At 41.8% G+C, this 16,942-nt stretch overlaps 1 protein-coding gene across 5 annotated transcripts; it reads left to right on the top strand.

Annotated features, from left to right (window-relative positions):
- Positions 1-368: 368 nt before the first annotated feature.
- On the top strand, positions 369-16,030 carry LOC114462698 (axoneme-associated protein mst101(2)-like). 5 transcript variants are annotated; one of them, XM_028445731.1, is made up of 8 exons: positions 369-747; positions 1,636-1,781; positions 1,850-1,901; positions 2,531-3,021; positions 8,033-8,158; positions 8,541-9,626; positions 9,772-10,488; positions 13,849-16,030. In XM_028445731.1, exons 1-8 carry the CDS (start codon positions 453-455, stop codon positions 15,520-15,522), a joined length of 4,587 nt encoding a protein of 1,528 aa, XP_028301532.1. In that variant the 5' UTR covers positions 369-452; the 3' UTR covers positions 15,523-16,030. The 5 variants fall into 5 exon arrangements, with proteins under 5 accessions (XP_028301532.1, XP_028301534.1, XP_028301530.1 ...); XM_028445733.1 differs by having other exon boundaries at positions 1,850-1,913; positions 8,036-8,098; XM_028445729.1 differs by having other exon boundaries at positions 1,850-1,913; positions 8,036-8,158.
- The last annotated feature ends 912 nt before the right edge of the window (positions 16,031-16,942 follow it).

The following is a 16,942-nucleotide window of genomic DNA, read 5'->3' as shown; positions in this document are numbered from 1 at the left end:
TCTCACTGGGTGGGCAATCTGTCAATCTGGGTGGGTCTGTGCCCATCCAGGCCCACCCATAGCTCCGCCCTATGTACCATGTGTCGAACTCTAAGAACTGAATAAACAGTAATGGCTTGTTTGGTTTTGACACATTTCAATGTTGCTTTTAAAGTTCATCCCGTCAATTATCCAACTATGAATGAAATAAAGACTAATAAATAATACAGAAAATGAACAAATTGACAAATAAATAAATAAACTACGTTTTTGAGGAAAGAACGAAACGGCTGCCTCACCCACGCCGCTAGGTGGCGGTACTGATCGTCTTGGTGACCCCTACTGGTTCAGTGACGTAGGCGTGTGCGTCACTTTGGTTTTGTCCATTATTTAACCGCCACAGCGCTGCTCCAGACGCCATGTTTTAAAGTCCCTTCCCAGCAGTGTGAAGTTAGCTTAGCAGAGCCGCTGAGATGTCTGCGGATGCCTTTCAGAGCGAGTACGCCTCCGTCATGGACAGCATGATGAGGACCGCCATGGCACAGACCACCAAGCTGGTGGAGAGCATGGTGAACGACCTGAGGGCCGAGATATCCCGAGTAAGGACCGAGAACGAGCTCCTGCGCTCGGCGTGCGGGCGGCCGGACGAGCAGAAGAACCAGGGAAACCATCCAGCTGTTCATGCCGGAGACACAAGGCTTCTATCGGCTGCTCAGGCCGAGGATTACCGAAGTGTGGCGGAAAAACACGACCGAGCTGTGCAGTGCGGTGAGTTACTTCCATTCAAACATAATTACTCCGATAATACCGTTGGTCACGATTCGACTACAGAGGGTTTTCACGGCGCGTCATCAAAACCGAATGTCGCCATGTTGGAGGTACTCAGCAGGTAAACAAAGCAGATCCCGAATGTGAAACGAAAGGAAATTGAGAATTTTTTGCTGTGTTTTTGGCTATACCAATCGGCCGTGAAAAATATTTGAAGTTTTATAGTCTGCTATAAACTATAACAAACCAGGAAGAACAAAGGCAAAAATCTGGTCAACATCCAAATTTGTAAGGCCCATTTCTTGTCAAATAAGTGAATTGTTGATTACACCTAAAACACAACAAGCGTGCAGTACCCTACTTTAGAAATCAAGGGATACTTTTGACAATGAAAAATAAAAGGAAAATAATACAATGTTTTCTGTTTTTTTCCCCCAAAAACATAAAGGAATATTTTTCAGTAATCATTTGATTACAGTCCCATTTTGTAAAATAAATCATGAGAGAATCGTATCGTGTATTGGGAGTTGAGTGAATCGTTGCATCCCTACTTACGATTAATCGTTACATCCCTACTTAGCACCCTGAATGGTAATCGAATCGTGAGGTTTCTGAGATGACACAACTCTATTTATTACCACGCAGAAGTACAGAAAATTGGTATCGATACTGATTCACAGGTACTGAGTATCAGTTCAAATGTGAAAAACTCCATCTCTAACTAGTGCTGATTTAGAATTGTATGTGTTGATAAAATATTAAATAAGAGTAATTTCCCTCATTATTTACTCTAATCTGTGCCTGGAGGTGAAGAGAGACATGAAATGTGATGCTAATGTTTGACTGGAGGAGAAACCCAACGTCGGTCAACCGTTGTCTTTTGTTCAGATTTGGCCAACATGGCGGAGCTGGCACCGCTCCAACAACACCAACACGTCACAGAGAAAAGAACTAAGTACGTCCTGAGGCCTCACAAAAGTGTCACAGACGACGATGGGAACTCCCAGATGACGTTCACTCTGGTCAAGCATGAGGTTGGTTCCTGTGACGCCTTCACATCAAGCCCCTCCCTCCCTTTGACTTTTGACCTTTCCTCTTACAGCATTCAGACGCCGTGTGTTCTATAGATCCAATGTTCGTATCGAGTGATCCAGGTGAGAACTCAGGTCAGCACCAGGGTTGGGGTCAATTGTAATTCGTAATAAAAAATATTTGTAGTTGTAACATCTGTTTGTTGTAATCATAATTGAGTTCAGATAATTTACTTTGTAATGTAATTGCCGTGTATGTGTGTATTATGTAATCTTTGGGAATGTGTTTTTGTGGAAATAACAGTACTTACCCAGATCAGGGAAATCATCAGTGTACTGAAGTAATTGTTTTCTTCAGTACACTGTAGAATTCTGACATCATTCCAAACTGGGAATCAATACAATTATTAAGGGGGTGCTGGTGAGTCTTTTTGCCATTCACGTGTGCAATTACCCCAAAATATTATTATTTTTTTGCCAGTCCTAATATTCAGACAAATTTTCATGAGTTTTTTAAACGTCTTTTAGGCCCTCAAAAATTTTGTAATTTTTCAGTAAATAAAATAATAAAAATGAGGTGGATTACAATAGGGTCCTACGCACCATTGTGTTCAGGCCCTGATTATGCCATATTTGTAATGAATTATGGTCTGTGATTACAATTGTAACTGACCTCAACCCTGCTCAGCACAGACGGTCGAGCTCTAATGCCACAGTTCGACCTTTAACCTCTGCTTCCTCTTGTCCTGCAGCGTTTGCTGATGAGACCCAGGACCTAGAGCTGTACACGGTGGAGGAGAAGCCCACACTAATGCTCATCCAGAAGTTTGAAGAAACCACAGCCACGCCCATTTTTGAAAAGGAACCCAGCCCCCCGCGCTCCCCCATCATTTCCATCGCCACAGTGATGAGCATCACTGAGGAGGAGTTTGACAGCGTAGGACGACCAAACTTCAGCCTACAAGAAACCAGCATGGTGTTGGCAAGCGAAGCCCCCAATGTCCCAGAGAGACCCACGCTACTGCCCCCCTGCCTCTTCGAACACTCCTACGCCCAGAAAAAACGAGGGGCGCCTCCTCGCAAGAGACGCAGGAGGAAAAGATTGGTGCCAAAGAAACAGCGTAAAAACCCTCGTCCAAAGGTCTCTCCGATTCCCTCCCTCAGCGTTTCCAACAGTCCTCACCATTTAGAAGTTAATGTGGCGGGAAAACGCACAACTGGGCGTGCACGGGCCTTAAAACAGGTGCGAGGTTTACCCACACACACACACTCACACGTTTTTGCTACATCGTGGGGATTTTTTGCATTGTCTGGAACCTACATCATTAGGACCTCACTTCAAACATGAATTGTAGGCCATGTTTAACTCATAAATTAGATTAAGTCACATTTTTTGGGGTGACAAAGCTAAAGCCTGATTTAAGGTTCAGCGTCGGGACCTACACCAGGGGCATGCCGTCAACGTGAAGCAGGGGTTGGCCCACTGTACTTCTACGTGAAGAGAACGCCTTGGTATGCGATTTGCCGCCATGTCGCTAGGGGGTTGTGGCTGTGTGTGTTTCCTGAGAGCCATGAATACGTCATTGTTTGTCTTCCAGTGTCGTTTTTCACAATGGCATCGCAGATGCAGTTGTTTTTACAGTTGGAGCTTGTCGATGTTGAGCAGCAAATACTATTATAGCAAAGAGAGTCTTCCAGGGACTGGAGTTCAGATCCTTTATGTTGTCGTTGCTGATGATGCCTTCCCCCTGCACTGCAACATGATGCGTCCCTTTCCAGGTATGTAACAATATCTCAATTGCAAACTACATTAGCATCTATATGTGGATTCCACAGCAGGTTAAAAAAAAAAATCAACTCCATCATACTGCAACATGACAAATGATCAAGGGTATAAACGTCACACTTTAACGTTGTAAAGAGATAAAGCTATCTTTGAGATATTACCACATGAAAACATGAGTTCCATGTTATACCACATTTTCAGGTTGTGCTATGTTAAAAATATTTTATAAGATGCTTTTGCTCATGTTTCAATGTTAAACTGGTATTGTAACATGTCATTTGCTTGTTTGCAACACATTGTGAGATGGCTTCACAATCGTCTGTAAGATCTGTGGTACATTCATGTAGTCATTAATTTCATCAACTAGTTTAGTGTGAATATGTAGACATTGCGTTTTTTATAGTTCGAATAGTTTTCATAGATTTGTTTACGTATATATTCTGTTTTTTGTTTTTATTGTGCAATTTCCCTTCTTGCAACATGTTTTTCCCCTCTATCTGTACTGTGTACATGCCCATGTATTTATACAGTATATTCCTGTTTTTCTGCTGCTGAACCTCTGCAATTTTCCTCTTGTGGGACAAATAAAGGACATCTCATAATAATGTGCTTTCCTAAACAGGAGTTGGCCTGAGCGTGGCCAAGCAGGTCTACAACTACCGCCATTCCAGGGCCAGACGGGTGATGGAGAACACATTCGGCATCATGGCTGCGCAGTGAAGAGTTCTTGGGAGACCAATAGAGTTCCTGCCTGAGAAAGTGGTGGACGTAGTAAAAGCCTGTGTGATCCTACACAACTACCTCACCCACACAGATGGGACCAGCCCCCCAGAGAGCAGATACACCCCACTGAATAATGCAAAAGCAATTTAGTACTGTTTTATGTGTTCAGCTACTGAGTTAAAGCTGCAAGTTAAATACACACACACACACATAGTGTGCTGCTGATGTGTAAAGTATGACAGGCTTGTTGTTTATGTTGTCATGGGTTAAATATAGTTAAATTGGACAAATGTTGCTGCAATATATGGATTTCCCCCCAGGGGATCAATGTTTTGTCTTCTAATAAATTCAATGTTTTTTTAATACTACTTTGTCAGTGTTGATTACATTTCATATGCATACACTTGTTAAAACAGAAGTTGTGGAAAAAAAACTACAAAACAAGATTACAAGCATTAGTTTAACTTAAAAACGAGCAATACGTTATGTTGATGATACAGCATATTTGGACAAAACGGAGGCACTTTTCACTGAATCAAAATCACTCAATGGCAGAAAGTGAAGCTTTTCACATAAAGCAAATACAATTTAAAGCACAGCAAAAACTTATCCCCAAAAGAATATTCACAAACTTTATTAAAAAGGCTGCGACTCAGTATACATGTTTGGACAGATGAATGTGTAATATAAAAAATTACTTAAAATCATAGCATAAAAGCACACATTTTGGTCCATAATTAGCTCTACAAATAAAGTGCAATGTAATTTTTTTTTTTTTTTTTTTAGCTCTCCATGTGAGAACTTTATCACTTTCAGCTCCTGCTATTGTGTAGGAAATAAACGTTAAAACAACCATTTAAAAAAAAAAAAAAAAAACACATGCACTTTACATATTTACAACTTCAATTTAAACAATGGCCTATTGTCCCTGAAAAGGTCCAGTGTTTTGTACATTATTTCCTCAACAGGTCTCCAATCGTTTGAGTAAAACGAGCGCATTAATCGTTCCCAAAGTAGATTTGTTTTTTTCCTGTAAATCTAGCCGTTGCTCCTCCAGGTCTGCTATCTTTACATCCACCTCTGTGTCGTGCCTCGTCCTCTTTTTCCCCCGAGCCACAAGGGTTTCATTTGGCCCTGGAGCCACCAAAGTGCACCGGAGTGGTTGTGGTGCCCGGTGGGCAGAGGAAGGACTGTAAAGATAATTGTACTTTCTAATGTCCATCAAATGCTCGTTTAAATCTATCTGCTCCATTGTTGATACAAGTCCTATCTCGCTACGAAGGAAATGGCGGCATTCGGGCACTAAAGACCGTTAAAACAAATACCAGAAATTAGGTTTTGAGCTGACCAATCACCGCCCTAGCTGACTATCCGTCAAATAAGGTTACGGGGAGGGGATCTACGCCAACGTGCGTCTACGGTGGGGGATTTTACGCAGAACCTTAAATCAGACTTAAGTCTCTGTAATCACCTTAATTATCAAAAAAAAAAAAAATGTTTTTTTCTGGTCTTGCTACTTCATGGGAACATTTGCATTATTTAGTACCATACCAATATTACTGTTTTGCTCATATTTTGGTGATTTCTTTATATTCAGAGCCTATATAAGGTAAATGGGAGTTTAATATAGGCTTGGGCGATATGCCTGAAAAGTGTATCACAATATAAGTGTTTCGTATCAGTCGATATCGATAATTATCGATTAGTTTTTTTTTTTTAAACCTATTCAAAATAAGGACCAGAAGAAAAAAGGCCAAATTTAAATACTTAAATAATTGTAAACTTAATCTTTAACATTTAAAGAGGTAAAAAAATAAGATAAAATAAAAAACTAAATAAAAAAAGTACAAATATAGACATTAAATGAATGGTTAATCAAACAATGTGCTACGCAAGTTTGTAAATAATAAATCAGTTCACACCTGAGGTAGAACTAATATCTCTGACATGAAACGGTAGAGCGCGCTGAGCGGCGTGACATGGTGTGGGGTGCGCTTATCGAACCTGGGACAGGGGGCGGGGACGAACACGCCGAGCGGAGTGACAGTGTACACGCGCAGTGCATACACGGCTCCACCCAATATCAGCTGCAGTCTGCGTGAGAGGCTCCTCAACACAAATGGGATAAAGTCAAATATGAGGGCCGGATACTGTGGAGGCCTGATGTTCAGCTGTGGTTCTCCAGGGGGAGATGGTTAGGAGACCCCACTATCAGAGCTGGACCCTCTGAATTTAATTTCATGGGGTGAAGCAATGCTGATGCTAAGTTGGTCATGCTCCTGTTAAGTTAATTCAAGTACAGCATTTCTGCAAAAAACATAACCAATACATGTAACCTGTTGTTATGCTTTGCTGTTGTTTAAAAATGTTTTTGTTATGTCTTCTTTTAAAATTATATAAAATAAATGACCTGTTATTTTTTATTTATTCTTTTATTTACAAAATAAAATAACACCTGGAATTCTCAGTGGTCTCCCATCCTACTACAAACCAGGCTCAGACCTGCTTAGCTTCAGAGATCTAACCAGATCAGCCACACATAAGTCTTATACAATCTAAGGTTGAAAAAAGCATTGCAGTAATAAACGAAGTTAAAAACATTCTTGAGTATGATGCTCTCCACATGCTGTACTGCTCGTTAATATTACCGTATTTAACTTATTGCTTTGAAATATAGGGTAACATCTACAAAAGCTCCCCATCTTTTTACTACAAAAGCGTGCAATAAGCGTTATAGATAAAGTTGGTTACTATGATCACACAAACTATTTTTAAAATCTGGACTTCTGAAGCTTCACTGATGTGGTAAAACTATATGCTGTACTCCTTTTATACAAGGCCAACAATAATGTATTGCCATGTAACATTCAGAAATGATTTTTTAAAAATGGACAGTATAACCCGAGGAGATGTGGTAACTTTAAAGTCCCATTGATGGATCCACCAGGAAAAGTTGGTGTGTGTCATTATGCCGAGTCATACTCTGGAATGGTTTGGGGAACCATATAAAACATTGCACAAATATTTACAGGTTTGAAAAGAAATATAAAGGGAATATGTTGTTAGAGTATGGAAATGAAGAGGAATATTGACAACTGAAAGTGCAATTTGTATATTTAGAATAATAATAATAATAAAAGACAATGACAGAGGTAAAAATATTGTTGTGCTTGATGACGCTGAACTATAACAATAGCTGTGATTTTTGCGACTAAAAAATAAATAAAATAATAAAATAGATATGTATAGAGGTAAAGGGTGTATCTGGGTGAACAATGTAGGTGTTCTTAGTATAAGAATGATAGGAATATATAAAAAATAAAACTGTTACATGTAAGAGCTTGACAATAGATTGTGATCTAGTAAATTACTTACCATTGTTGGTAACATCTTTTTGTATATTTATGTGTATATATGTGTATGTGCATATGTACAGTATGTTTCTTGCATGTAAACTGTTTATCTGTTATGTTAATTGTTTTGTGAAAGGAAGCAACCACTGATATAAATTCCCACTCCTGTAATTGTCATAATTTATAAGTTTACTTCTTCCACTCCTTTTCAAGTTTATGTATATATGAAAGTATGTTAACTCGAAAAGAGTCATGTGTATATGTAATGTACATTGAACTTGGAATAATCAATCAATAATCAATCAATTGTAATTAGAAATTGTAATTGACCCCAACCCTGACACACACACACACTTTCTGTTTCCAAGCATCTCACGCTTTTTGTTTCACAGCAGGATGAAGAGGAGGAGGAGGTGACCGATCATTCATCAGATCCAGAGGACGAGCAGCGTGTGATGGTACCACTGACGCTGACTCAGCCAATAGCAGAGCAGCCACAGTCACACACAGAGGCAGAGGTCGTGTTCTCTCACTCCACAGTTTGTCCCACACATGTTAACATGCTTAGAAGCTCCCAAAAACTTACTCTGCAATCATCTCGTTGTCCTGTGGGACTTACAAATGTGTCCTAAAATCTTTAAAATGTCCTCATTAGAAGATCTATGTCTAACAAAACACACTATAATGCACCGTCTTATAAATCATAATTATGGAACGAAGTGATAACGCACATTTTAAAGTATCTGATTTTGTAAATAAGTGGAATGAATAAAGGCTCGTATTTAGTGCCTCTTGAATAGAACTATTGTTGGTTAATTTCTTGTATTTTCATTTAATTATATTGTATATCATTAGTAAATAAATGTCACAGTAAAGATGAACCCTTTCTTTTCTCCACAGGATGAGACACAAATTAAGTCCAACTTTGTCCTAGTTTGGGATGATCCCGACTCTCTGGATGAGGCTCCCCACGTGAACCCCATCCCCGAACCTCTGGTCCACAATGCACCTGTTGAATCGACACAGGAGACTGTTCCCACTGCTGATAATTTAACATATATAGATCTAACCGCAACGTCGGAGGACGCTTTACTTTCAGATCACTTTGATCTCCAGTCAGGAATTATGCTTCTAGCCACTGCGTCAGAACAACAAACCCAGAGAGATGACCTGAGGTCCTGTCAAAGGCAAGAGAATGCACAGACGTGTGGTTTATTCTTGGGAGGTGAGCCTGAGCCACCTCAAGAACCAGAGCAAGAACAAGTGAGAGAAGCAGAAGGCAAACGCGCGAGGGAAGAAGCAAAACGAGTTCGGGAGGAGGAAGCAAAACGAGTGCGGGAAGAGGAACTAGTACAGAAAGAAGCAAAACGAGTTAGAGAAAAAGAAAAACAAGCGCGAGAAGAGCAACGAGTACAGGAGGAAGCAAAACGAGTTCGAGAAGAAGTGCAACGAGTGCAAGAAAAACGAGTACAAGAAGAAGCGAAACGAGCGCGAGAAGAGGAAACAAAACGGGCGCGAGAAAAGGAACGAGTTCGAGAAGAAGCAAAACGAGTGCGAGAAGAAGCAAAACGAGTGCGAGAAGAAGCAAAACGAGAGCGAGAAGAAGCGAAACGAGCGCGAGAAGAGGAAGCGAAACGAGCGCGAGAAGAGGAAGCGGAACGAGCGCGAGAAGAGGAAGCGGAACGAGCGCGAGAAGAGGAAGCGGAACGAGCGCGAGAAGAGGAAGCGGAACGAGCGCGCGAAGAGGAAGCGGAACGAGCGCGCGAAGAGGAAGCGGAACGAGCGCGCGTACAGGAAGCGGAACGAGCGCGAGTACAGGAAGCGGAACGAGCGCGAGTACAGGAAGCGGAACGAGCGCGAGAAGAGGAAGCGGAACGAGCGCGAGAAGAGGAAGCGGAACGAGCGCGAGAAGAGGAAGCGGAACGAGCGCGAGAAGAGGAAGCGGAACGAGCGCGAGAAGAGGAAGCGGAACGAGCGCGAGTACAGGAAGCGGAACGAGCGCGAGTACAGGAAGCAGAGAAACTAGCGCACGCACAGGAAGCAGAGAAACTAGCGCGCGCACAGGAAGCAGAGAAACTAGCGCGCGCACAGGAAGCAGAGAAGCCAGAGCAAGAAACTAGCGCGCGCACAGGAAGCAGAGAAACTAGCGCGCGCACAGGAAGCAGAGAAACTAGCGCGCGCACAGGAAGCAGAGAAACTAGCGCGCGCACAGGAAGCAGAGAAACTAGCGCGCGTACAGGAAGCAGAGAAACTAGCGCAGGAAGAAGAAGCTAGACGAGTGCAGGAAGAAGAAGCTAGACGAGTGCAGGAAGAACAAAAAGCAAGACGATTGCGTGAAGAAGCGCAACAAGAAGAACAAGCCCGAGAGCAAACGATTGTTGAACTTAATTCCTCTCAAAAAGCTGCTTCTGATTTGTGCGCTGTACTACAGACATCTCTCCCCTTTGCTAAGATGAACCTCAGTCCAGTGGTTCGTCTACAAAGACTGAAGTTCCTAAAGGCTTCGAAAAAACCCTTTAAAGTCTCAATGCTTTTTTTACGAGGACTCTCCGTTGATGCTGTGGAGAACAACCAGTCAAGATCAAAGCAAACAGAGCACACAAGCTCCACCTGCATACTTACACAACTCAAATCCAGTCCATGTCTCGTGGAATTAGGAACAGTGCATCGAGCAGAGAAAGCGTCTGTGTCGAGTTCTAGTTCGACCAGGAATCAAAGCACGAAAAATAAGCAAGTCGACGAATCTCCCACCCCCCTCTCGCATCCTTCAGATCCTTCCTCCGAGATCTCCCAAAGTCAGTTCTTGGCAACCCTGGCCGTGTTACCCAAACATCGAGACTCGGAGAAGGTAAACCCCATCTTAGATTTCATTAAGTTATTACAAATACTCAACATTTTCTTATCAAGTGCTTTAAGAGTTTTTCACGCCCAGCTATGCAGATTGTTTGGACACATCAGTAGTGTTCCTTTGAATCAGGGGTGTTTCAGCCTTTTTAACACTAGACATCCTCATCAAAGGTGGCCAGCTATAGGGTGATCAAGCCTGAGATTGTGTCCCATACTTTCCCACTCTGTGCAGCTTTCGGCTACTTCTTTTAAACTTTTTTACACTTGGAAGTGTCTACTCTTTGATCTCTTCCTTTGAAGTGTCTGCTTTTTGATGTTCTCTGTGGTTGGATAGCTGACATTTCTGCGGTTTTACCAACCTCTTTAGTGACATGGTTGCTGATGCTCTGCGAACTGTGGTTTTGTTCCTGTTGCTGTGCTTCAATCGACTGATTTGATTGGTTGCGTCATAAGAAGTCCTGGTCAATGCGATTCCATTGCCTCTGCTCTCTCAAACATCCTCCCTTTCCTTGGTGGAATCTCAGCCCCTTAAGCCTAGTTGTTTCATTGGTACAGCCCACGGGACTATGCAAGGTAGGGGGTGTGTCCTCTTCTCAGTGTCGAGCCTCGGGAGCATGTCATAATGGCTTTTGCCCTCAGTCAGGGTCCTTCAGCCACTTCAGAGACTTATTCGATTGTCAGCGCCTGACCATGGATCCCAAGGGCCTTCAGTAGCCACCAAACCTCTGCACCCCACTTCAACTGGATAGACTTTTGTGTTCCATCCATGTCGTTGAGGGTCTGCTGCCAGTTCTGTGTAGCACAATTTATTGCACTCTTAGGCCTTTTTAGTCTTAATTCTTCCATGGAACTGTAAGCTCTGTGATGTAAACAGTCGTCAGTGAGGGGGACCAGAGTACCAAGTGTGGCCTGAGGGTAGTGGTCGCTGTCTCAGGGGAAAAGATCATTTGCCGGCCAATATCGACCAGTATCTTTCAATCCTTGGCCATGGCTAGCTGTCCAGATTCTGTTTTGGTAGGTGGATGACTGGGCTTTTTCTGACCCTCTCAGATTAAATTTTTTGCTGTGAAGGACTTGGTTTCAGGGTGAAGGAGTTGTTAGTTATCCTCTTGTTTGCATTTGTTACTGCCAGACTCTTAGAGGTGCCGCCCGCAACTTTCAGATCCCTCTCTCCCCCTCCCTTGCCACTGCTCTCTTGCCCTGCCTCCAATGAGCTTGTTTTTCACACAAACTACTAGTTTGATATAAAGCTGTCCTTTCATAGTGACAGCTTTAGTAAATATGACTAAAAGTTTCTTTAATAAGAGTTGCAGACGGCACCTTTAAGAATGTGGTTGTACCTCCAGGTGTAACAGCTTGTGTGAGGCTGGCATTACATCTGGTGCTGGAGCTGGTTGGATTCTCACCGTACCATTGATGGAGGTTATTTAGAGATGTGAGCACATCATGCTCCCTGATGATGAAGATGATTTCGCTAGCTAGTTCCCATCTGGTCCATTGACCCTGCTTGGCACCAGAGACAGCCTTTACACTTCTGAGGGCACACCTCCTCCACCATTGTTCTCCTCTCTCATGCTAAGTCCTTAGGTTGGTTTACTTGCTGTGAGGCGAAAGCCTTTTCCCAGTTGGACACACCCCACTATGTTGTTGTGCCTCAGAAGTGACGTAGCATGTTACATCACATCTGATGAAGGCTGAACAATTAATTGCATTTGCGATATTATCTTAATTTTTTTTTTTTCAAATTAAAAAAAACAAACTTTTTCTTTTGTTTTGTTTGTTTCTTGTTCTGTCCTGTTAAGTTCAGTGTTTAAGAAGTACAGTCCACATGTTTACATGTTTCATGAAACGTGAAGTTAGTTAGATATGTTGAAGAGGTAAAGCCACAGATTTGTTTGCTTTATTGTTGTAATCTGTGCTTTAAAATTTATATTTTATATTTATTTTAAGTTTAAATAAATCTGAAAAAGTTTATTATGAAATAGATTAATTTATTGCTTGTGTTTATTGAAAAATACATGACAAGAAGCCCTTGAAAAAATAATTGCATATTAAATCGCAATTGCAATATTGAGGGAAAAAAATCACAATTAGATTATTTTCCAAAAATCATTCAGCCCTACTTCTGATGGTCTCCATTTCCATCTGATTATGAGGGGAGGGGCAACCTTGCTGATGTTCTGGTAAATCATCAAACAGAAAATGAGATCAGATCTGAGTCCATCAGAACACCAAGGTTCTGGACTTGGCCTTTATCTTTTAAAGATGGCGACTAAAGGTCCTCTTTTCCTTGAAACCAAAGACAATCACCTCCATCTTTTCTAAAAGTCACACAACACCTCAATGGGACCATAATCAATCCATTGAAGGGATTTTGTAGCGTCTACCGGAGATTCAAAACTGGATTCCACTCGAGAAATGAAGCAGTTGACTTCCAATAAAGTTGTTTTATTTCTGGGTTGGTAAATTGTTAATTTTAACATTGGACAAAGGAGGGGTTCTCAGGTGAAAAGCCTTGTTTTGTAACAGAAAACGAACAAACAAATGTCAGGACTTAAACATTCGACTTTAACATTCTATTCTCACAAACTGTTTTTGCTATTAAATGTATTAACTTTCTCAATACCTTATAGGTAATTTAAGCTTCAAGACAAATCAAAATTTAAATAGAAGGATAAGCAAATGAACTATGTTAACTTTGTCATTAATTAAATGTTAACATTCCTTAAACATAAAATGAAATAGCTTCCCAACATTCAGTTATAATTACCATTTAATTAAAATTTTTAATAAACTTTAACAAATAAATTCTAATAGTTTAAATTATGAAAATGTTCTCCCAAACTCAACTTCTCCAATATAATTTAATTTGAACTTAGCTTTACCAAATTAACTTCACTATACAACTTTAATTTAGCATTTTATAATTTATAATTCAGTTTAACTACTTTATTTTAAAGAAATTAAACAACTGTTTTGTTAATGTAATCTTTGATTAATTACCAATGATTATTAATTTATAAACATCATTTATCATCTGGGTTCACTCATAGATATAGTTTAAGCTCTGATCATCAACCTTACAGTTGTGTAGAATTCGTCTTAAAGGAAGCATATAAAGGCTAAACAGAAGGGGTCCAAGAACAGAGACCTGAGGAACCCCACATGGTATTGTTCATTTGTCACACTCAAAGTTTACAGAAGCAAAGCAGTGTAGATGTCTATCACTACAAAGCTATTTAAATATGGATTACACATTCTGATTAGACATTTTCACTCACTGGACCTTCTTGAATTTTATTTAAATCCTCCCGCTCTAATCTGTCCTATTTTCTTTTTTTTTTTTTCTCCATTCTTGCAGTCGAGCCGTAAAGACGGCGCCGATGGCAGACGACCATACGTGTGGAGCCGCATGTGTAAAAAGAGCTCCACAACGACCTCACTACATCATCACAAAAAAAAAAAAGACAGAACTAAAGAAGGTGGTGATGGTAACAAAAATACCGTGAAGCGAAGACTTTCCCTGGAGAATAAGGATGAAAGTGAGCAGGTCAAAGCTAAAGAACCCGTGCAGATTGCTGCCAAAAAGCCGGTGATGGTCGAAGATCCCACATTCTTCAGTGAGCTAGTCGCAGCTTCTGGGAATCGTCGTTTTGGTCGCCCGTCTGTTAACCGAGCGAGACTCGATGCTGTCAAGAAGAGTCCAGGTCACAAAACAGCTCAGTTGTCTTCAACCAGTCCGAGCTGTTCTGCTACCAGCAAGAATGACTCGTCCGCCAACAGTGAGTGGTCCATCCCTTGTAGCCCGGGACGTCCCAAGACCAACGGGAAAATCAGGAGTCCTGAACAGTCAGTGGATGTTGAAGAAGCACTTCAAAGCAAGTCCTGCCCGTCTGGTTCTCAGGAAAAATACGAGCAGAGTCCTCAGAGGATGGCTTCAAAATCAACCAACGCCACTCCCGAGAAGTCGTTGAACGATCAGGAGAGTCTCCACGTACGTAAGAGCGGAGCATCTCCTGGCAGCAAAGCGGCGCTTCTTGACGGCATTCGTAGATTTCTGACGAAGACGCCAAACGAAAACCCAGAATCTGCTGCAAGCAGCGCCGAGTGTCCTCCTGTGAAGAAGGTCAAGTTGGTCCAAACCCTCATATCATCCAGAAAAAGTTTGAGCTCCATCAGTGTCGCCAGGCTTCGGAAGCTGGCAAAAGCCAAGGCCAAACGCCGCCGCCAACAATTTGAGAAGACTGGAACCGTGAAAACCAACGGCACGTGGATCCCTCCCACCTTCGAGGAGAGTGAAGTCGTCCGGTTACAGGAGGAGGAGTTGGCCAGGAAGGAGGCAGAGTCCTCGTTCCCTGGTGTGGATCTGATGTCACTGCTGGTGAAGAAGGAGCCAATCACGTCGCCGCTGCAGCCTCTGACTGTCATCGGTAAACACCTGCTGAGAAACCAGTGTGGCGAGTGCGGCTGTAAGTTCAGTTGCAGCGCCGCCCTGGAGAAGCACGTCAGCATGCACTACCTGTACCGACCCTTCACCTGCAAGCTGTGCGGGAAATGTTACCCCAACTCCAAGGCATTCAAACGGCACGATCGCGTGCATCGCAACGGGCGGATCCACGTGTGCCCGCAGTGCGGCAAGGGCTTCGTCTACCGCTACGGCCTGGCTAAGCACATCCGCATGGTGCACAGCCGCATCAAACCTTTCGTCTGCCAGATCTGCAACAAGAGCTACGCCACGCGGCAGGACGTGGAGTCGCATACGCGCTCCCACACGGGAGAGAAACCGTTCAGCTGTGAGTTCTGTGAAAAACGATTCATACGACGGGTTCAACTGAACATGCACCTGCGGCGGCACCTGGGGGAGCGGCGGTTTTGGTGTCCGGAGTGCAACAAAGGCTTTATGGACATGAGTAACATGAAAAAGCACATGTTGACCCATACCGGATTGAAACCACACGCCTGTCCACATTGTCCGAAAACCTACACACAGGCAGTTAACATGAGAAAACACGTCCAGAGCGTACATTGTTTCTAATGAGACCATGGTACACACACACACACACGTTCATTTCATGTTGATGAGTTTACAAAAGAATAAACTGACCTCGTTTTTCATGAATTTTAGCAGAAACGCCTCAATTTATTTTCCCCAAAACCCTGAATATGACCAATTTTATAAAACCGCTTTGTCTCGCTGATGTAATTTTTTTTTTTTTAAATTTGTAACTTTACATACATCAGCTCTGCCTTAGGATGTCGTTTAATGGGATTCTTGTGGATGGAGGTGATATCATTCAAATGTATTAAAACTGAAAAATGTTTCTAATTAATTTAAACATTTTAAAAGTTATCTTTTTTAAATAATGTATTAAAGTTGATCATAATGTGACAGTGTGGTGTTGTCTTTAAGGGAGCTGAACACACACTAGGAACTCCACTAGTGATGCTGTGGTGTAATCTGAGGGTCAGTGGTTCAAATCCAACCTGGGCCAACTATGAGATGGTGAACAAATCAATTATGTAATAAATAATGAAACAAATAATTAATCCTTCCATGTTGTATTTATTTTCTCAATTATGTATGCTTTTTAATATTTATGATCTAAATATAAAGAGTGGATATAAAAACTCGACTCGCCTCTGTTCAAATGCCAGGTTTTTGTGATGTAAAAAAATGACACCAAGATAAATAAGTTTGCAACTTTTTCCACCTTTAATGTGACCTATAAACTACAATGATAATTGAAAAACAAACTGAAACCTTTCAGGGAGGTGAAGTAAAAATAAAAAACTTTAAAGAATGAGATTGCCAAAGTGTGCACACCCTCTTATAACTGGGGGCGGGGCTGTGTTCAGTGTTAACCAATCACATTCAAACTCATGTTAAATGGAGTCAGCACACGTCTGTCACCATTTAAAGTGTCTCTGATTAACCCCAAATAAAGTTCAGATGTTCATTTTGCAAAAACACATTTGAAGTCTCCCAAACGCATGTGGGAAAATGTGTTATGGTCTGATGGAACCAAGTTAGAACTTTTTGGCCATAATTCCAAAAGGTATATTTGGTGCAAAAACAACACTGCTCATCACCAAAAGAACACCATACCTACAGTGAAGCATGGTGGTGGCAGCATCATGCTTTTGGGCTGTGTTTCTTCAGCTGGAACTGGGGCCTTAGTCAGGGTGGAGGGAATTATGAACAGTTCTAAATACCAGACAGTGTTGGTACAAAACCGTCAGACTTCTGTTAGAAATCTGAAGATGAAGAACTTTATCTTTCATCACCACAATGACCCTAAGCACAGCATCAACTAAACAATGGCTTCACCACAATCAGATGGAGGTTCTGGAGTGGACCAACCAGAGTCCAGACCTGAATCCCATTGAACATCTGTGTGGTGATCTGAAGAGGGCTGTACACAGGAGATGTCCTCACTATCTGTCACATTTAGATC

Source organism: Gouania willdenowi, chromosome 1, assembly GCF_900634775.1.
Source record: "Gouania willdenowi chromosome 1, fGouWil2.1, whole genome shotgun sequence".
Lineage (NCBI taxonomy): Eukaryota > Metazoa > Chordata > Actinopteri > Blenniiformes > Gobiesocidae > Gouania > Gouania willdenowi.
This window is presented reverse-complemented; position numbering and strand designations above follow the sequence as displayed.